At 40.6% G+C, this 21,524-nt stretch overlaps 2 protein-coding genes across 7 annotated transcripts in view; one reads left to right on the top strand and one right to left on the bottom strand.

Moving 5' to 3' along the window:
- Positions 1–21,524, top strand: part of LOC145466391 (uncharacterized) — a 343,779-nt gene that overhangs the window by 154,094 nt on the left and 168,161 nt on the right. The window lies entirely within an intron of this gene.
- Positions 1–21,524, bottom strand: part of LOC145466341 (uncharacterized) — a 71,030-nt gene that overhangs the window by 21,280 nt on the left and 28,226 nt on the right. For 4 of the 6 annotated variants that reach the window (XR_014041869.1, XM_081450055.1, XM_081450052.1 and 1 more), the window contains 24 exons: positions 20,365–20,640; positions 19,518–19,808; positions 18,461–18,975; positions 17,759–18,047; positions 16,930–17,226; positions 16,195–16,485; positions 15,660–15,704; positions 15,066–15,427; positions 14,112–14,412; positions 13,160–13,441; positions 12,663–12,695; positions 12,163–12,192; positions 11,411–11,775; positions 10,647–10,926; positions 9,641–9,928; positions 8,988–9,038; positions 8,520–8,887; positions 7,217–7,499; positions 6,895–7,004; positions 6,097–6,286; positions 4,847–5,143; positions 4,094–4,372; positions 1,117–1,446; positions 275–574 (listed from right to left, as the gene is read on the bottom strand). Coding sequence is in view for 5 of the 6 variants with exons in the window: in XM_081450055.1 (XP_081306181.1) it covers positions 275–574; positions 1,117–1,446; positions 4,094–4,372; positions 4,847–5,143; positions 6,097–6,286; positions 6,895–7,004; positions 7,217–7,499; positions 8,520–8,887; positions 8,988–9,038; positions 9,641–9,928; positions 10,647–10,926; positions 11,411–11,775; positions 12,163–12,192; positions 12,663–12,695; positions 13,160–13,441; positions 14,112–14,412; positions 15,066–15,427; positions 15,660–15,704; positions 16,195–16,485; positions 16,930–17,226; positions 17,759–18,047; positions 18,461–18,975; positions 19,518–19,808; positions 20,365–20,640 (6,153 nt within the window). In the remaining variant the exon portion in view is untranslated. The remainder of the gene's footprint in view (positions 1–274; positions 575–1,116; positions 1,447–4,093; positions 4,373–4,846; positions 5,144–6,096; positions 6,287–6,894; positions 7,005–7,216; positions 7,500–8,519; positions 8,888–8,987; positions 9,039–9,640; positions 9,929–10,646; positions 10,927–11,410; positions 11,776–12,162; positions 12,193–12,662; positions 12,696–13,159; positions 13,442–14,111; positions 14,413–15,065; positions 15,428–15,659; positions 15,705–16,194; positions 16,486–16,929; positions 17,227–17,758; positions 18,048–18,460; positions 18,976–19,517; positions 19,809–20,364; positions 20,641–21,524) is intronic. The other 2 variants (XM_081450053.1, XM_081450054.1) reach the window with 1 other exon arrangement.

Raw genomic sequence — 21,524 nt, 5'->3', positions numbered from 1 at the left:
GGTTCATAACTTAGAAGTCACTTGCCATGAATAGCCCATTTGCGAGTTGCCTTAAGCCTCTCTATTAAAGCAAGGCCTGGTGCAGGAAGGACGCCAAGACTCGCTTTGAGAACTGAAGAAGCTTAAGGTAATTCGGAAATGGCTTATTAAGGCCGCCGATTCAAAATAGAATTCTCCATACAAACCTTTAGCACCAAGCCAAAGACGCAAACAATGCAAAACAAACAACAAGACAAGAACAAAACAAACGAAACCAAACTCGTCTTCGACTCACCAGGGGCAGTAATGGTCATGTTTAACACTTCATCTTGAAATTCTCCAGGAGTAATTGAAATCTTTTTGACTTCACCATTAATCTCCAGGGCGTTTTCAGTCTCGAGATCCTCAGCGTCAAATGTGACGGGCTGAGAGAGAGGCCCGCTCTTGGGGAATATCATGGACACCTTCAAGAAGCCATTTTTTGGAACAACATACCCTCCTTTGCGGCCTCTCGACGGTTGAACTCTTATCTCACGGCCGACCTTGTTGTGTAACAGCAATGTGATGTAACGCTCTTCAGGTCCTGAGGGCCCATCTTATAATAAAGAACAAAAGAAATCGGTTAGACTAATGAGTTTTCGCGAAAATGCCGCTAAGATTTGCCACCCACGCTAACTCCGGACTCATCATCTTGTTCCCTTCCCCCCTTTTTCAGCGCCCAGCGCCCAGCGCCCAGCGCCCAGCGCCCAGCGCCCAGCGCCCAGCGCCCAGCGCCCAGCGCCCAGCGCCCAGCGCCCAGCAACCAAACACGAATATTGAACGAGGAAACCGGTTGATTCTAGGGTTGAAAACGGCTGACTAGAAGAGCCTAAATCCGCGACGCATTTTCAGTCGTCTCAGAGCCACTTCAAGATGCAGACAACCATACAATTTGTAAATACACTGCGTTAAATGTTGAAGTAAGGTGGCTAACGTCTTGTTAAACAATTTCAAACTTTTAACGGAGATTAACACTAGGCCTTCTCCTCTTTCCTGCCCATTTTGTAATGTAAGGTGTAAAAAACATATCTCCTCACAAAGAATGTCAAAAACCACTTCACTTTATATCAATTTGCCACAAAAATATATTCCACTTACTCAAAGGAGATATCACCACATCAGTAACTTTTTCTTTAATCTTAGCGGGCTTTACGATAATACTCTTGCGATTGTTAATCATCAGCGCGGAGTGCGAATCGGGATCGAAGGCCCTCAGCAGCAGGGGCTCAGAGCTCTGGAACTCTCGCGTGATCTTCATAATGGCACCACTGTTGATGTGGAATCCCTCGTTCAGCCCCTTGTAACTAGGCGCTATGATGGACTTCTTGCCGGCGCGGTTCCTGACTTTTAGGGTCACGTAATACAGTGAAGGCTTCTCAGCGATGTGCTGCCTCACAGTGGGAACTTGGGATTTTTTCTTGCTTGAAACTGAAACGGGGCGCATCGAATTAGTAATGCAGTCATTTAACAAATATCAAGTGATGAAGTAACGAGAAATGGAACTCTGCAGAGCGAATAATAGATTTCTTAGTTTTAACAATATTTGAAGTTAGTTCCCTGATTAGTGGACCTGTCAACTTGCTAAAAAACTACACCGCTTAATTTGAAGTGTTTATTGATTGATAACTTCATTAAAACTAAAAGAGGAAAGCTCGACTACAATCTTTATGGGTAACAATACGGATTCCAGACTAGTTTTAGCGTCCACGTTCAGTGGACTAAGAAGAGACTGATAAAGTTTTAGATTGTTAACTGAGAAACTGAGTAATCGAACTCAGGCCAAGAGAAATTCTTCTGGTTTCTTTGCCGAGTCCTAGTTCAACTACATTGTATACAATACAATACATGACTTTATTTTATCTTGAATGTACGGAGTAGCTAAGAAGCTAATATCTTCGAGAAAAATAAAATTATAAATATAAAACAACAAGAACTACCTGACTATTAACTCTTATATTTGTCTAAAATATATATATATATATATATATATATATATATATATATATATATATATATATATATATATATATATATATATATATATATATATATATATATATATATGTCTGAATTTATGAAAACCGTGTTAAAGACTTTGCACCAAAATAGCGGGCATGTTTTTGAAAAAACGGTTAGAAAATGTACATAAATATGGCCATGTCGCACCGAGAGTGCTATCTACCTCGTGTACTCTTAATAGAGTCCATACCATGCCTATACAAGCCTTTAAAGTCGCTGCAAAATGAGTCGAACGAGCCAAACAAAACTAAATTAGAGCTAAATTGATCATTTGGTTCGCCGCGGCACTAATTTAGACAGGCTTAACCTCTGCGATTTCACCTAAATGACCTCACTATGTCTTTACTGTGGGTTAAATTAGCCAGTCACGCTAACAAGAGCATGGTAAGCAGTGGAATCGGTTATTTACCTCTATATTTCAGCCAAAAAGTAGCCGTTACGTGACATTTCATTTCAATATCTGACCGGATTCGCAAAAACATAGCCATAGAATTTGACTTGTCACTGATAATCTAACTTGCTACAATTCTGTCCTAGAGCTAGCTTTCCACGAGGCTTATCGTAGCTCAAATAACAGCAAATAACTCTCCTGTATGCCTTTTGAAGCCAGGAAGACTAAATTCACCGTCTTTTCGTTGAATCATGAATTGTACAATTTAATTAAGAGTGCTTTTAACATGAAATTGGAGTCTAAATCAACACGAACGTACAGATATCAAAACCGCGGCGGAGAGCTAATCTATCGCTTTCTAAAGGCCTGCATCGTCCTAAATGGACTGAACAAGAGCTTCCTACATCGAGAATCGATTGAACTTCAGACAAACTAGGCCATAGTTAGCAGTAAGCGAACACTCAACATGTTGTCGTTACGTCAATTATCGCCCGGAAGCCACGCAAATAAATTTCTTCCGCGCTAGCGAATCACAGACAGTTCTGATACTTAGCTAAGCCGAGAACGCCTAAAATTGATAAAACAAGGAAATTCTACTCACGATCAGCGCTTGAACTCATGTTCTTCTCTCTCCTCGTGGCCATGTTTTGCTCGCAAATAGCAATGTCCCGGATGTACTTCAATTTTGTCGAGCGCGGAATGGCACATCCAGATTTCAACAGATTTTTTTTCTAAGTCTTTAGCTACATCAAAGTTCAAAGCAAATGACGCCAACAGCAGCTAGAAATGTCTAGTCCACTGCACGTCTAAGCCCTAAATTGATGTGGCGAAAGATTTTTGCTGTCTAAAGCAAGCACAACATTATCGCCACAGGGCAAACGGCCTTCTGTTACGGGACTAAATGTGACCCGTACAGTTTACACATGTCCTCAGGCCCGCCTCAGGTACGATAATGGACGACGCTTACTAGCAAATCGTTAGACTTGGGCCTTCATTGGACTTAATGATGTCCTCGGGCAGACTTCCTTTAGACAGCAAATACAGAACGCTAATCGGTCGCTCCTTGTCAGAGTCACCGCGCGAACTGAATTCAGGCGAGTGTAGCCTGGGCTAAACTTAACGCAAATTGAAAAAGGGGGGGGGGGGGGGGAGGGTCGATAAATAATGAAAAAAATACCTAAATAAATGAAACATGCGGCAAGGAGTTCCTACATTTCATGCTAGGTAAGATTTACAAGCTGCTGTCATAGCGAAAGCAGAAAACAAAAACAAAGAAATGAAAAAAAAAAAAAAAAATCAAAAAACACCTGATTCAGTCTTTAACACCGTTTTCATAAATCCAGACATATATATATATATATATATATATATATATATATATATATATATATATATATATATATATATATATATATATATATATATATAATATATAAAATAACTTTCAAAGCCTAGTGTAGTGATCAGCAATCAGGCCTGAAAGAAGAGTGTTTCCATGAGGCGTCTGAAATGTTTTTAGGTGGAGAGTTCCAAGTTTTGCATGCAAAATACTTAAAAGAGTGAAGACCATAAGAAGTGGAAGCAAGTTTACGCAATGAAAATATATCAGTTCCTCTAAGAGAGCAGACCGTAGAACGCAAACTAAGTACACCATCACCAACTCACGTTGTGTTCCAAGAACCACCACGTCTTTCGTGTTCCCCTTGGTAGCATGTGGTGTTATATGCATTTCCGTCGTGCCATTGACGGCCAGCGGTGTCTTGCCGTCCGTTGATGTCGCTGCCAGCGTGACTGGCTGAGCAGACGTGGTACCTTTGGTGATGTCCATCATGAAGCCCTTCTTTACCTTCCAGCCCTGAGCGGGGTTGTTGTCACTTGACTTGACTATCACGTCTTGTCCTGCCTTGTTCATGAAGCGAGCAGTGATGTAATACTGCTGTCCTCCTAACAGAGTAAAACACATTCAATGCACGCATCATTTCACTGCGGGAGGGTAATACGTTATGAGATAAGAAAACGGAACAATAAAATCTGACGGGCTGTCAACGCTCGAAATATTTCTGGACTTCAGTGTCAAACATAAGTTGAACGTCAGGAAAATCGCTCACAGTTAACCTTTCACTGTACAAAACTGGCAAACAAAGCCTGCGGAGCAATATGAGAGATACATCGGGGAAGAAAACACCAGCCTACCATACTTCGTACTTCTTTGAAAAACTTTCAAACTTACTCTTACGAGCAACACTTTTATCAAAACCTCCAAAAATCTGCACTCCAACTGACTTTCCCATACTTTGCAAACAACTTTACAGTGGCCCCTTCTGCTAAATTGCCTGACTTCTTCCTGATCTGTGGCGGCCACGACAGATAAGTGCTCTATCTCAGGACTGGGAGGTGAACTTAAATCAAACTACAAACCTTGTGACATTCCTGGAGCGAGAATCTCGCAGGTTGTAGGTGCACCTTTGGTTAAACTTGGTGTTAGTACAATATCATCTTTGCCATTTATTTTCATCAACTGGTTCGACGCCGGATCCACAACCTTGAAAGTTATAGGAGAGTTACCGTTGGTCGGTTTGGTGAAGGACATCATGAAGCCCTTCTTGACAGGGAAGCCCTGAGGAGGGTTGTTGTCGCTCGGCATTAAAACAATATTTTTGCCGGACTTGTTCATGATCTTCACTGAGATGTAATAAGTTCCAGTCGCGGACCCACCTAAAAGAAAGAAAAACTTCTCATCAGTGACAAACGCCTGGGTAACATCAACGACATAAGAAAGAAAAAAATGGGAATTTATTTTACCAAAATAAATGATTTTATGTAGGTTGTGACATAGCTAGACCCAGTGCTTGGTTGGGGGAGTTTCTGTCCTCCGGAATATAGATATCGCTAAATGTGGTCCACCTTCTCTTTTGCACAGCATTCTCAGGAAGTGACGGGAATTTTCCCTCTCTCCGGCACACTCCATTTTCTACACTAGCTAGTGGTTTCTCCCTATCCTTTGCTGAGCTAGTACTTTGGTATGTTTGTAATTTAAGTTTGCTATCAAAATAAACGGCCTGTGGTTAATGTATCCCACTTGGGACTGTTGAGTTTTCTTACCCAGCAAACAGAGCTAAGCCAAAGCAGTACCCATATGAATTATGTATATGTTGTATTTAAGTGTGAGGAACAAGATACATAAGAAAAAGTTTTGTTCATTATGTAGTTACATTTATGTCTAACAGTAGTAGGGCTTAAACTTGTGTAGTACATGCTGCAAAACATTGCATGGGCACAGTGTTTTTTATGCATTCAAGTCTTGTTCTAGTTACGCTGATCTATCGCGACTGTGAACTAGCTACATGTAATGTATCATACAAGGTTCTGAATTGAGACAAAACACAATCAATGCAAGAAGAAATAAATTTGAGTTAATAATGAACAAAATCGTCTTTTCGTGTCAAAAGACCCTTGAATTTTATTAACCTTGATTTCTTGGTAGAATTATAGAACTTAGGTACAGTGTTTTAAAGCGAACATTCCTGGCCAACACTTCACTGCAAGAGTTCGATGGAAGATCAAGACAGTATCCTTTATTCGATGATTTCCCTAAATTCTCACCACTTGTCTGCTTGACAAAGTATTAACACTGTAAAGAGAAATTTTATTCTGATCGCTGATATTACCTCCTGCTCCATCAATCTTTTCCTTGGAGATGACCACCACAAACGAGCCTTTACGCGTCAGCTGCGGCGAAATAGTCAGCTTATCTTGATTGTTAAGCAGTAGTTTCTGAGAAGCAGCCTGGGCACTAAACGTCACTGCTTGGCCAACAGCTACATCTTTGCGGACTTCCATAGTGTATTTTTTAAGTATCTACACGATTAAAAAAAGGTATTAACTAAGTGTCCATGTCTACAGCCTCAGATATCGACCCGGGGTTCTTTCGTAACTGTTTTAGAGTCGTAACGAAAATAATTGACGTGATTTGATCTCATCTGATTGAACATATTAAGACGCCTTTGGAAACATGTATACTTAAAAAAAAAACCAAAACAAAACAAAACAACAACAACAACAAAAAGCAACAGCAACAACAAAAACAAAACAAAGCAAAGCAAAACAAAACAAAACAAAACAAAGCAAAGCAAAGCAAAGCAAAGCAAAGCAAAGCAAAGCAAAGCAAAGCAAAGCAAAGCAAAGCAAAGCAAAGCAAAGCAAAGCAAAGCAAAGCAAAGCAAAGCAAAGCAAAGCAAAGCAAAGCAAAGCAAAGCAAAGCAAAGCAAAGCAAAGCAAAGCAAAGCAAAGCAAAGCAAAACAAAACAAAACAAAACAAAACAAAACAAAAAAAATGCCGTTGGTATACGTCCTATAACAAACAGGCGTTTCACTCCAGTTTCCATACAACAGAGATACTTGGAGTAATTTGGCACCCTTCCTTGGTCCTTGTTTAGGAGGGGTGGGGGTGGGGGAGACCGTCTTACCTGAATACCCTGGGCTGGCTGTTTATCGCTTGCCATAAGTTGCACATCTTTGTCAAACGTGTTTTTCACTCTCAATTTTATTGTATTGGAAGCTGATGAATCAAACATGCCTAAAGAGCAAGAGTGCAAGTGAGTACTCAAATGAACATATGATTGACAACCTAAAACCATATTATAAGACGCTTTTATTATGAACAGAAAATAACCATGTTAGGGAGAAAGGGTGAAATGGTCGAAGCAATGAAAGCCCTTCTGTAATTTAGCATTAATATCAGAGCTAAATCTGAAAATCAACTAAGAAACACCCAAAGTCATCACTTACCACTTCTAAAGTAGAAAGTGTACACATTGCGCATGATCGATGGCGATAAAAACGTGTTGAACGTAGCGAACGATCCGATGGCAAACTTGGCAAAATTCCCTGCCCCTTGAATATCCCGTCCAAAGCACAGGTTAGGCTTGTTAGCGTTCAGCTGAACATCGACCTCTTTTCCTTGGTCATCCGACGCAATTTCGTTACCATCCAGGTAGAGTTTGAGACCGAGGCCGTTTCTCCATGTTATACTGGCATAGCACCAAACATCGGGGAAGACTTTTGTCTGTACCTAAAGACGCCATAAACGCATTTAAACGCACTGTAAAACTAACGCACCATAAACGCACCATAAACGCACTGTTAAATACTTTTACAGAGCGCGCATCGACAGTGGTATTCATCGTTTGCAGAACAAAGCCAGATTTTCAGAATTATACGTATGGGTTATTGACCAAGTGCGAGGTCAAGATAGCTGGATATTGACCAAGTTCTTTTTTCGCGTGTTCATGGACCGAGACGAAGTCGAGGTCCATAAACTCGCAAAAAAAGGAGGCCAATATCCAGCCATCTTAACTGAACAAGCTTGGTCAATAAAGGATTTATTATATGGCTTTCGGGGAAATTTTTCTTGCGGGACACGGCGGGTAGTCCCGAGCGGGCAAGATAGCTCCATTGCCCACTCAAGTAGCCAACCACAGTGCAGGATTTGATCCATCTTGCTCGCTCACGGGGCTAGCCATATAATAAATATCTATACAAAAAAAACAAAACAAAAAAAAAAACACTAGGAACATGGAATTGATTCCCCTTAGGAATGCTGCATTTGACTTTTGGAGAGGGTGGGGGTGGGTGATTTTGAAAATAAATATATTTATATCCTGCAAGGGTACATTCACGCTCACGACCACTTACGAAAAAAAAAAAATCCACGTACTTTCAGTGAGCCAGAGAAAAGCATGTTACAAAGAAAAAAAAAGTATCATGCACACACATCATACACACGTCTCGAGAAATTAATTCCTAGAGCGTGAAAATGTTTTAAAAAATAATGCCTATACCAAATCACCCCCCCCCGCCCAACTACCCCCCCTCCCCCTCATTCAAAAGTAGTGATCTCCGAAATAAATGAAATAAAATGAGTTTGTGGTTTGTAGTAAGTACTCTATGGCAAGGGTTAACATCTGTACCAGTGTTATGGATTGCTTCGGCGTTTCCAGTCACCTTTGAAAGCACATAAACTGAACTAGTAATGTATTATTATAAACTCTTTCTTCTGCACTTAACACATGTTATATCATCATGTACATACCTTCCAAGCCTTTTTGGCGGTAGCCAATTCAAAGAACAGGTTACCATTCACTATGTACACAGACACGCCACGCGTGGTCAGACTGCGCGCTCCGCTGTCAACAATGTACCTGGGCTCTTTGTACGACATGCAAGCTTCATCGAGTTTCACCTTGGTACCCATGGAGAACCCATTCAAGCACTGACCCGGGTCCTGTAAACAGTCGGTTACTGAGAGAGATGTTTCAGCGAATGTCTTGGCACCGTCGAATAGCATGCTGCTGTCTTTGATGAGCGTGTTGCCGACCAGGTTGAGAGCTGGCGATCCCACGATCTTGTTGTGTGTTTTGAAGATGAAAGACCAGGAGTGAAATGGAGCCACTGGACTAGCTACATAACCAAAATATTTTCAATGGTAAGCGATGCCATGAGAAGTGACATGTAATCACATTAAAGACAAACCGAAATAGAACTAGATAAAAATACAAACCGGGAATGACTGCAGAAGGTGCAAGTCCAGCCGTGTCATCGTTGTTTTCCCCTAATAAAAAAATAAATAAATAAAAAAATAATAAATAAATAAAAAAATAATAAATAAATAAAAAAATAATAAATAAATAAAAAAATAATAAATAAATAAAAAAATAATAAATAAATAAAAAATAATAAATAAATAAATAAATAAAAAATAAAAAAAGATGAAAATATATTCAGAATGTAGCAAGAACAAGAGCCTCTCTGTAATAATATAGTGTGACGTTCTTGTAACGCACACGTTTTGCACTAGAATTCGAAATTTTAAAAAAAAGACGAAAATGTCACGACCTTCTTTTTAAACTGTGTTTGTTGGCATGGCAAGATGTTTTACTACAATTTTGTCACGATGCAAGCTAACTTCTGTGTCACTACACTGAGTGTGATAAGTGTGTAAAGAGTACTGCAAAAGTGCGTGACCACTTGTAACATACGTGATTACTGAAAGTGAAGTATGATCATCGCAGTAAATTTTCCAATTTAAGCAACTGGAAAAAAGAAGCCTGAAAATAATCAGGGCTTCAACGGGATTCGAACCCGTGACCTCCGCGATACCGGTGCGATGCTCTACCAACTGAGCTACGTGATTACTGTAACGTAAGCACGTACCTGATGGTGCAAGAGTGACTTCCATAACTTGCTCTTGTGAGTGACTTGGTGTCACCTTAAACTTAGCAAAGTTGTTGAGGTACAACCTAGCTTTGGTGGTGCTATCCATGGCGATGAAGTCAACAGCCCGATTGGAAACCGTAGTCTTCACAATGGTCAGAGAGGAGCCTTTTTTCACCAGCATACCATTAGGTGCTTGATTATCGCTAGAGAATACTAGAGCGTCTTGTCCGATGCTGTTCATGACTTTCAAAATCATGAAATATTTCTCGCCTTCTCCTTCAGATCCTACAAAGCAAATCAAAAAGACGTTTCGAAAAGGTTCTTTGCTTACCTTAACCTTAAAACTCCACTTTGAAATTTGCTACAAGGATGATTGGCAAGAAACAACTGGAAACTATAATGTACGCGGCGTTTATGGCGATCAGAGTTTTACCCATTATGCTCAAATTGTTCATCATTATGCTAATGCTTGACGCTCAAAAAATCTCACTATTATGCTCGAAAGGCGTCACTATTATACTCCATATGCTCACATAAAAAACTAAAATTTACTCTTTCAAGATTAAAACACTTGTTCTATTGAAGCATGACCGACACCTCAATATAAGCTGCCATTGCTCTGCCTTGGTTACCCGGAATGAGGTTTCTGGTAATGAAAACGCTACTGTGATGCAGCAGCAAAGGGTTGAATAAGCAAACCCTTCTCGCCTAATGAAGTCCAATTCATGTGTATGTGCTATGTGCACTACGTGACTGGTGTCCAAATTCTTCTCGGCCTACCCAGCCTCCAACCAGTTTTTGTCACTGTTATTCCAGCATAAAGCTCGATCCTATTACTGTGCTCAAAATAAGACCAGCGTAATGTGAAATACTCTAATGGCGGAAAACAACAGTCTCATAGCTAGCTGTGACGTCCGGGGCAACTTTTGGCGGGAAAAAGTTAGAAGCAAAAGTAAGTGGTTTCCGTATCGCATAGCAACTAGGTCATGCGAGCGTTACCTACCTTGTCTCCAGAAGTAACTGTAGATGTGGGAAATCGTTTTCGGAGACATTGCTCCCTTGAAAGTGGAGATAGAAGCCAACTGAAACCTTGCGTGTGCTCCTTGATTGACACTGCTGCCCACAAAGAAATTCTGGGGATTGTCAGATTTCACGTGATTTCCGTTCGTCCCCAGGACGTCTCCGTCAACCAGCTCACCATCACAATAGACCTGGAGTCCAGTCTTCCTGCTAAAGTCGCCCATGACGTAGAACCACTTGTTTGCGTAAACTGGAATGGAGGCCTGTAATGGGAATACGTGGCCGAAACAGTTAGGGACAGGCAAAATAAAACGTGCAACATATGATATAAAGGGCCCACCATAGGTTTGGCGAAATGCGGGATGAGTAAACATGAAGGCGGGATACAGGGTGACAGGGCTTTTAATGGCGGGATGGGGCGGTGGGGGGATAAAAATATTTCGGCGAAACGAGATTTGCTCATTTCGGCTGACGGGATGTGGGATAGTTTCAAAAATGACGACGGGATGCGGGATGAAAAACAGAACATCGCATGTTACAGACGTTACGCGATGAACTGCGACTCTACTGAACCTGGTGGGATCGAAAAAATAAACATTTTGACTGCGGTGAGATGGCGGGATTGAGGCAAAAAAAAACAAAACAAAACAAAACAAAACAAAAAAAAAAATGGCGAGATGCGGGATTGAAAAAGCCTGTCTGGAACCTTTGATATTGGGAATGTGTTATTTGGCCAGACAGCCTTACCTGATAAACCGCATTTGATGTGACGATCTTGAAATAGAGCGAGTTCAGCTGCAGAAAGACGCTGATACCCTTGTTGTTTGCACTAGCCCCAGTATCAATGACATACTGTGGTGCATTATACGTCAAAGACTCATCACTAAACTTGAGTTTAACACCCACAGCAAAGCCACTAATACACATGTCTGGATCACATACACAAGCCGTGCCGGGCAGCGCGCCGCTCAAGGAGCTCTTGGCACCATCAAAACGAGATCCTCCCTGGACAGCTTCTAAACTGCCCTGAATCACCAAGGGTGGGTTACCGGGGACAAGTTTGTCGTTCATTGCTGAGATGATCCACGAATGGGATGGATTGACTGGTGGTGCTGCAAAAGGAGAACCAGATATCACAATTCAGATCTTTGAGCGCTTGCTTGGGATTTGCTGACAGTTTGAGGAAACTCGCGAAACATGATCTAGCCGATCATGAAGAGCGAAGGTGTCGCGCTATGAGCCAATCAGAGGAAAGACTTGCCTAACACGACTTTTCTCGCGCTTTTCACTCCAAACTGTACCTGACTATGAGTCAATAAACACGTGTAACAGCTCATCATGTGATTAACAAGGACTTATAACCACCTATTTGCTCTGAAAGAAACCATCTGTTTAACGTAAAACTTAAAGCTTGGCATGATTTCGAAAGAAACAAAGTCAACAAGTCTTTTCACCGTTAAAATTCCACGAGTAGGATGGGACAGGGATTTGATATTTACCTGAAACACTTGACTCCTCCATCGTTTGATCTTTAATGGGAAAAGAGAATATATCACTAAATAGAATAAGGGTGGTATGATTGAGAAACTTACTTCATTTTGATTGGCTGAGAGTAGGCCAATTTATCGTTAATTCTTAATTTGCACTGCAGAGCTAGTTCGCAATTTCCTCAGTCATAATAAATTAGTAATCGTATTAAAGCTCGAGAAACTAAGGATTTATTCTTCATATTTGAAAATTCTTCCAAATTGCACTCGCCTAAAGGCTCGTCAGTCGTGCAATTCATTTTGAGGGAATTTTGAATAATCACTCGTAGTGTAAATCCTTCATTGCACTCGCATTCATACAATTAACTACACAATATTACTTAGTGGAAAATAAATGTCATATATATGAAGGTTGTAGCTGCCATAAAGATCAAAATTTTGCATATCCCACACAAAATGTTCAACTTAAAGTAGTGAGAATTTAGATGTGGAAACACCTCATTCAAACTCACCGGCTGGGATCACAGGCTCCGACAACGACTGACCTGTTATTTGTAAAGAAATGAGATTTGAATGATTAACTTGAACTTCATTTAATAAACTTAAATTAATTTGAATAAATATTAGCTCAGATTCTGAAAATGATGCAATCATAAAGCTTCTGAACGTGTTAAATTCTGTCAGAGTATTAGAAGACCATTGTGCCGCTACATAACGTCAAACTATTTATCTTAAGGCCGTCCTAAAAGTCAAAGGGAAAATGAACAGTTCAATGTTTTGATTGCGAAAGCAAACGTCAGTCGTCTCTCCCACTCCCTTTTGAAACACGTAACTAATAAGCAAAACTGGAAATATTGCGCAAAGTATGCCAAAACTACAACATCACAATCTCCCGCGCAAACCACACCCGGTATCACAACTGTAACATACATCAAGTAAACCAGACACATGTTTGAAGAAAACATCGGCATAGAAAAAATTCCACGCATTCGCACAATCGCAAACTAACCTTTTTTTGTTATAGTCACTTTCACACTTTGTAGCGGCGATTTGGTGGGAGTAACAGAAATGTCATCTAGGCCATTCAAATACAATGCTTCGTGTGCCTCACTATCGTCCTGCGCATTGAAGATAACCGCTGAGGGCCTGGACACAGCTTTCTTGATCTTAGCTACTATCCCGGGGGTGATGGTAAAACCTTGCGACGGATAATGATCGGACGGCATCAGAGTGAACTTCTTTTTTGACAAGTTTGTGACTTCCAGGACGATGTAAAATTTGGTGGCAGCTCCTGAAAATTAGGGGGAAAAGATCAGTAAAAAATGGGATTTCTCAAAATAGGTATTCTACGAAAATTCGACGAAATTTTGCTAATGAAAACGAAATTTCATTCGCGTTCTACGTCCACTTCTTTTCCCTTAAAATTAATACCCAGAGGTTAAGGATATATCTTCCAGTTCAGGGATCTGTGCCGCTGTACGTGACGTATATATCTCCGTTACTTACATGTACATACTCAGGGTCTTTCCATAGTCAATAAGGGTGCTACTGGGCTTTCTGCATAAGTGAAGAAAGTTTATCAATCCTTCTTTGTTTGCTTATATAAAAAGCCCAACAGAATGTTTCTGAAAGACTCTCCAGGTTGAAGTCTAGTGTGCGCCCTTGTTACCGTAGAAAGTGTTATTCTTTCTCTCGATCAAACTCTAACCACCTCTACTAGACGACAGGCCATTAGTTAGATTCAGCGGAAAATGACCGTTGCTTTTCGCTTTACTTTCCTTTACTTTTTTTACCCTCCAAAAATTTCAATATGTTTTGAAGGCCGGCTCAATTACTGAACAAAATACCTGCTGACTCAGAGAAAAAAAAAAAACATTTGTTGACAAGTTTATTTATTCTCATTACTTCTCGTTCTCGTAGTTATTGGTAATGTAAGAGGAATCACTAAACTGATCACTGACCTGATCCATCATAGTCTTTATAGAAGGAAGCTACGTTGCCGGTGTGAGCAGCTGGGATACATTCGTCAAAAACAGCCAGTGATTTGATGGAAAACTTTGCAAAGTCCGATCCAAACACATTCGGAACTCTTCCGCCAATACATAGGTTTGTTTGGGCGACGTTTATCGGTCGTGACGCCACCTGTTTTCCCAGAGCATCTGAAGCCTGAAGTATGTCGTTTTGGTACAAAGACAAGCCTTCCACTTCGCTCCATGTTCCCGTCAAGTAGAACCAGTTGTCAAATGTTAACGGTGCTGAGACCTAACAAAAGAAATACGATTGGCGAAAACTTGGGAATTACTTAGAAAACAGGTTCACGATGAAAAAGGAGCATTCCGAATGGGTTCCTTGAGCTGTCCGAATATGAGAATAAGAACTGTTTCAGTGGCTCAGTAACCAACGATTTGTTTGCTTGAAGCTATACGCTTTACGTAGAAACATCTTCCCGCTAGCTTGATTGAACTTTCTCGAGAATAGCTTGACAAATGCATGTAGGTGCGTATTTTAAACAAACAAACAAACAAACAAAAAAAACAAACATTTTATTTAACATTGCAGCACACAGTTGCTGAGAACAGGTGTATATGTGTACCAGGAAAAGGTTTACGAGCCTCAATGTGGGCGACACAAGCAGTTGAGGGAACGACATTTGTTGATATTTAACAACTTCTTCTATTTGAAACGCATCTAGCGATAACCCCAATACCCCAACCCCTTCCCGCCCCCAATTGCTGTGAAGGTGCTGTGCTCTGCGTAGTCTTAAAGATAGCAAAACCAACATTGCTTGGGGAAGGGGGAGGGCTTGGGAAAAAATTGTCCACGATACTCGTGTCCCAATAGTTTGTTCGACTAAGGATACGATCTAGATCACTGCAGTGCGTGGAAATAAGAAACTTAAATTGTTTCATGCTTACCTCCCAAACCTTCTGTGAAATCGCCAAAGTAAAGAAGACTTTCCCATCTTTAACATAAATCGAAATACCACGAGTCTGCGAGCTTTGAGCGCCCGTGTCAATCAGATATCTTGGTTCCTTGTAGTCCTTCACTGACTGGTCGAACTTCAGATTCATACCAATTGAAAGACCCTTGGGGCAAAGAGCAGGGTTCATCACACAGTCATTAGCACTCATGTCAGTGGTCAGGAACCCAGTCTGTCCGTCAAATGTCACACCACCGTCACTCGCCTGAACGGTTCCGTGCACTCTGAAAGCAGGGTTACCCTCCATGAAGCCTTGTGGCGTGACGTGCTTTAACCTCCAGAAGTAGATACTTGGGACTGTGAAAACGATAACAGCCAGATAACAAACTAAGCCTAGGCTAGACCATTGTTAAACCACGACTTGGCAGAAGATAACTTAATTATTACAACTACATGTAAAATGGACCTAACGGCCGATAACGTTCACAAGTTCGAACTTTGTGAGAGCCCTCATAGTCAACTTCATGACGTTCATAAATCATCAGTCATAAAATAAGCACCCAAAAAAGAAAAAAAAAAAAATGTTCACCTGGTGGAGTATTTACCACAATACCACCATCTGGGGCTGCTTCTCCTGAAAGAATAACAACATCTGTTGAATGTGCGAAGTAGGAACGAGGCAATATTACAAGTTAGAATGTATTACTTGCTCAAAGTCGTTTCATATTGGTCATGCACCTCCCACACGTGGAATTTAGTTCGATTCAGTAATCACAATGAGAATTTATCGGTGAGTTGCGCCTTGAAATCGGTTATTTCAATTAAGCACATCGAGACACGCTGAAAAAGATGGAAAAAACCAACCAAACAAACCAACCAGGCAACAATCAAACAAACAAACAAACAAACAAACAAACAAACACGAATACAGGCTGTTTTGAATTTTGAAGCGGCTGCATCACAACACTTAAGTTGAGATAGTTTAATGTTTTTCCTCTACTAAATGAGCTGGGAATTTGAGTGTTTTACTACAGTTTTCAATTATTTTAGGTCATTTTCCTTTACTCGGCCACTTTAATAATTATTCAGCGCCGTTAAGAGAAATCAAAGAACGAAACTCTCACCTCCTTTGCCTGTGATTTTCATTACATAGGGATCTCCAGGCGCCACACTGGGTGATATAAGGAGATTCTGTAGGCCATTAACCAGTAACGTCTTCTCTTCGCCCGGTACAACTGCACGAATGGACAAATCACTGGGGTTGCTAACCTCTTTGGTGATGATACTTGTGTCCTCTGGCTCCAGTTTGAAGCCATCAGGGGGGTCATTGTCGCTTGTGAGCACCCTTAATGCGACGCCAGCTTGATTCTCCACCCTGAATGACATGTGGAACTTCGGGGCAGGTGACATGTCATCTGAAAAAAGGGAACGCATGAAACCAAAATGACAAATAAACGAGACGTTGAAGTGCGTGTATAAGCTGAGCCAGGCCTGTCCTTGGTATAATCGCCAAAGGTAATAGATCAAACTTTGGATGACAACGTGCGACACGCAACTCGTGCCTTGTCTTTAGTTATTCTGAATTTACGTATTTATTTCACGTATTTCTATTTATTTGTATTTATTTATTTATTTATTTATTTATTTATTTATTTATTTATTTATTTATTTATTTATTTATTTATTTGTTTTAAGTCGTAAAATTTACGTATTATTTCGCTGACGAGATATTTTGATTTTGGAAATTTAGTTTGCAAGAAGTTCGAGTCGCCTTGACATAACATAACTAAATTAGCTTTACCGTTTTGCAACGGCAATGTGTAAAATGCAAGAGATAAATTATCAGATGATGAACTCACCCCCAGGCTTCACCATTCTGATGGAGACGTCGGTCATATCCTGCTCAAAATCACTGGGCACAATCGAGATGGTTTTTTCATCATTCACTAAGAACGGCTTATCAGTTGATATACCCCATACACGGAACTTGATTGGTGAAGGACTCCTAAGCTTCTTCACAATCCTGTTACAGGTTTTACCCTTCAAGATAAAGCCGCTGGCCGGTTGACTGTCACTTGCGGCCAAAAGAATCTCTTCTGGTTCAGTGTTGTTCACGAGAAGGGTGATGTAATACAGTTTGGCTGGTTGGACCGAAACTGTGAACAAAAACAGATCACTAGATGAACTGAACAAAGTTTGTATCGGGAACTAACGATACTGGCACAAAGTAAGGAACGACGTAAGGCCTGTCTTGATACACATTCAAGGGTAGAAAATTCAAGATTATTTCCAAACCTTCTCTAGACCCGGGGGCAGTCATACCCCTAGAACAGGAAGTTTAGACTCTAACTGACAGCGATTTTACTGAACGATTCTTTCGTTGGACAAACTTCCAAACGTTTTCAGAACACTTTATTTTGCATACTTTTTGAGCATTATACAAGATTTCTACGATAGGTTTTTTTTTTTTTTTCAAAAACTCTCAGATTCTCTCCCCGGTTTTTGCTTTAGAGAGCTTAACTCCTTATAACTCCTTAAACTTTGGCGCTAACGGTGTACCACATACCAAAGATGGTTCTGTCCTGGCGAAACAAAATATAGGTCCGCAAGGCTTATTGTAAGTAAGGAAAGTCGTTGATACTAATTTATTGCAAGAATATTACAGCAACCATAACAAGAAAATCTTACCATCATTGTTGTAATACTTGTACACAGAATACACTCCTTGTGCCTTCAAGAAATTGTTGAAAACCACAAAGGAGGCGATGTAGAAATTTGTAAAGAACTCTCCGTTCCCTCCCAGGTTACGTCCAACGATGAAGTTCTCCTTTTGCTTCCAGTCTTTCATGTTCTGCACACCCACCCCTCCCTTGTCCCGTGCCTGTTCCTCGCCATTGATGTACATTTTAAGACCGCTTTTCATACGCCATGTTGTGATAAGATAAAACCACTGGTCCGTGATTACGTCTGTTTCAGCCTGAACAGTCACACAGCGATAATTAGAAATGGTGAACATAGCGCCGAGCAGATAAATGTAGGTAATGAGAATACACCACCAAAATGTTTCACAACTGCCACAAAACAAATTTACTTGGAACAAAAAGGCTTAAAATTAAAGGAGCTCAGTAACGGTATTTTGAGTTGTTTGGGCGGTGAATGGAACTACCTGAAAATAACAGTTTACTAAGATAAGAAAGTAGCAAAGAGATCATAATAAACCACAAAGGAACAAGGATGGTTGAGGATGTTGAAGATTGACACGAATTACCAGCGACAAAATTCAGGCTTACCTTTTCAAGATGTGCAAACCGTGACGTTGCACCTAACATATCTAGGCTTCGTGTTCTCTTACTATATAGCAGCAAAATATGAGACTAAAGAGACACTTACCTTCCAACGAGTGTCGTATGTTGCAATTTCCATAACCATTTTCTTATTCAACAAGTAAAACGAGACTCCGGGTGAATTGACACTCTTCTCTCCCGTGTCCAGGATGTACCTGGGGTTATCATACTGCAACACCGCTGCCGGCAACTTCAGCTTCAAGCCGAATGTAAAACCGTCCAGGAATTCGCCAGGATTGACCAGTGCATTCTGACCACTTAAATGAGAGCTAAGGTAACCAGAGCTGCCATCTAATAGCAGACCACCGTCTACTGTCTGCGAGTTGCCGTTCACCTTAAGAGCCGCCTTACCAGGGATATACCCATTTGATATCACAAAGAATGACCAGTACTGACTGGGCGACAGTGGTGGCATCACTGGGATAAAGGTAATGAAACGACCGTTTAGATAATTGTTCCTGCTTGCTAATGATAACTGTAAAACGTTACGAGCAAAAACAGACACTACGAAATTCAAGTACAATGCAAAACGAGATTTACCTGGCTTTTCTCCAACACCATCTGTTGGGAAACAAAACAAAAATCAGTCAAAAGACTCAATTGATTAACTGTGTCCACCGAGGAATGAGGAAAAAAGGTCAAGTGATGCACTCCTGATAACAGTGAACTACAAAGCCGAGAAACTTCATCAAACATGAAACAGACAGCTCAGTCTTACCCCTCCATCGTTGTGACAAAATAGGCAAGCTATGTTTACCAAAACTTACAACTGGTACACTCTATAACTTAACAGCTATTAGAATGGTTTTCACTTGAGTATCGAAAAGTATTGGTTTTGCATCACTACGCTACATGATTGGTTTGAAAAAAATTACTCGCGCCACTTTTTCATCCAATCAGAAGTGAAACAAAAAACACCAAGTTTTCATCCAATCAGAGGTGGAACCAGAACCAATTGTGACTCGTTCGCGCACTTGTTCCTATCAGTTACATGTATTTACTTCAAGTTTTGACTGGTTCATTGAATTTTCTGTGTCCTTAGTGATTACCTCCAGTGATAACATTAGATTCGATTGAAAATTGCTCTAGCTCCAATTATTTACCTGATATGACAAGAGGCATCATAATCTGTTTCGTGCTCGGTGACACATTGACGCTTTCCTTTCCATTTATCAGCAGCCGCTTCTCTGTGGCAGAATCCACAGCAAAGAACTTGACTGGCTTCATGTGTGACGTGAGTTTACTGACAGTTAGCATGCTGTTAGGGAGTAGCCTTTCACCGTTCAGTGGTTTGGCGTCGTTCGATATCACAGTCACTTGACATCCCGCGTTGTTTGTGATTTGCAGAAGGATTGAAAACAAATTAGAAGGTGGCGGGAATACTGGAGGAACATCTACAATAAAGAACACAAAAAAAGATCAATATGAAATTGTAATACTGACTTTGCGTAAGACCCATTTCACTTTCCGCAACCTAGTCTTAAGGGTATTGTCGAAAGTTTCTAAACGTTCTGTTCAATCCCTAGTTTTCATTAGGAGAAGGAAAATACACTTAAGTATCATGGGTAGATCCGAGTCTTCAAAATATGTCTTGCTAATGTGATGTACCAAATTTCACACAGCTCCCATTAAAAGGCTTACAACTATAACACAAGTACTAGTTGTTAATCTGCGTGAAGAAAATAGACTAGTAAACGAGCATGCAGTTCCTATCAATGCACCGAACTAAATTTTCTTTCAAATGCCACGAAAGAGTCGGCAAAAGCTGAGATTGGGGGTGACGGGGGGAGGCTTAAGACCCAGATTTCGGGAAGTTCTCTACTACCAAACTGGTAGTGTTTTTCCGAGCGGGTTTTTATAATATTGAAGTGTTGCTACACACTTAGGGATCTTTAAGGACAAAAAATGAATGTAAAGTCGAGACTTAGAGTAACCTCCTTTTTTGCGTACATTTATCAGTAATGTTGACAACTTGAAAGGCGCCCGGTTTGTCTTGAGGAATGATGATCAAGCTAGGTTGATTGTTCAGAACACAGTCATGGTCCGCTGCTTTGGCCCAGAACGTTACCGCATTCCTGTCTGTGACATTTTTGGTTATCTGCACGATGGTTCTTGGCTTAATCGTAAAACCTTGAGCTGGTTCCTTGTCGCTTGTAGTGATTGAAACGCTTTGGGTTCCATAGTTTGCGAAGCGTATGCTGAGGTAGAAGATAACCACTGGAGATGCTGATACAACGAAAAAGAAAAGCATATAAATTTTAATAGAGGTAGGACGCTTGATGTACTTTGAGGAAGGAACGAAAGGAGTAACCATTCTTCCATAAGAATTTCGCTATATATCAGCAGTGATTATGTGACTAGACAAAGAGTATCTCGACACACTTCATGAGGGGTTCGTCACAGGTTTTCTTTCATCAAAGATACAAGGTACATTCACCGCTACAAATGCAAAAGACTTCAAATGAATCATTTATGCACATTGCACGATTCCCTTTTACGAAATCGTAATATTTCACAATCAAAGCTGGAATTAGCTTAGGCATCGCTCATACTCTTACGTATTGCTGCTCTTTTTTTCTAGCTCCTCGTGGTGGCAGCCAGTACTCTCTTTATTTTTTTTTTCGCAAATTATTATTAGCCTAACTAAAATGTTAAATGCTGGGTACAAATGAAGTTGTTGTTGTTGTTGTCGTAAGCCGCGATCAGAAGATTTATAATCCTAGTTCAAGTTCATCTGCTCCACCCACGGAATGTGAAATGCCTTCGTTGAGTCTCCTGGAGAATTACCCGCAAGGGTAAAGATTAACCTTTAAAAATATTATAATCACAAAGAAAGCAGGACTTTACTCGGTCATTAAGTTAGTGCCAGTAATATTGGTCCCGGAGAGATGTCCCTACGTCACAGGATTGGCTATGTTTAGTCCCTCCTGATGTATCCGAAATCTGAAGTTATCTAAAAATAGCTTTAGAGGGATTCTCTTGGAAGTAAGGCCTGAATGGGGGAGTAACTCTCTCTTAATCCTATCTTGCTTCTAGCCAATCAATATCACGATATGAAGCTTTGCTGTTGTTGTTGTTGTTGTTGTTGTTGTTGTTGTTGTTGTTGTTGT

This window comes from Orbicella franksi, chromosome 13 (genome assembly GCF_964199315.1).
Source record: "Orbicella franksi chromosome 13, jaOrbFran1.1, whole genome shotgun sequence".
NCBI lineage: Eukaryota > Metazoa > Cnidaria > Anthozoa > Scleractinia > Merulinidae > Orbicella > Orbicella franksi.
This window is presented reverse-complemented; position numbering and strand designations above follow the sequence as displayed.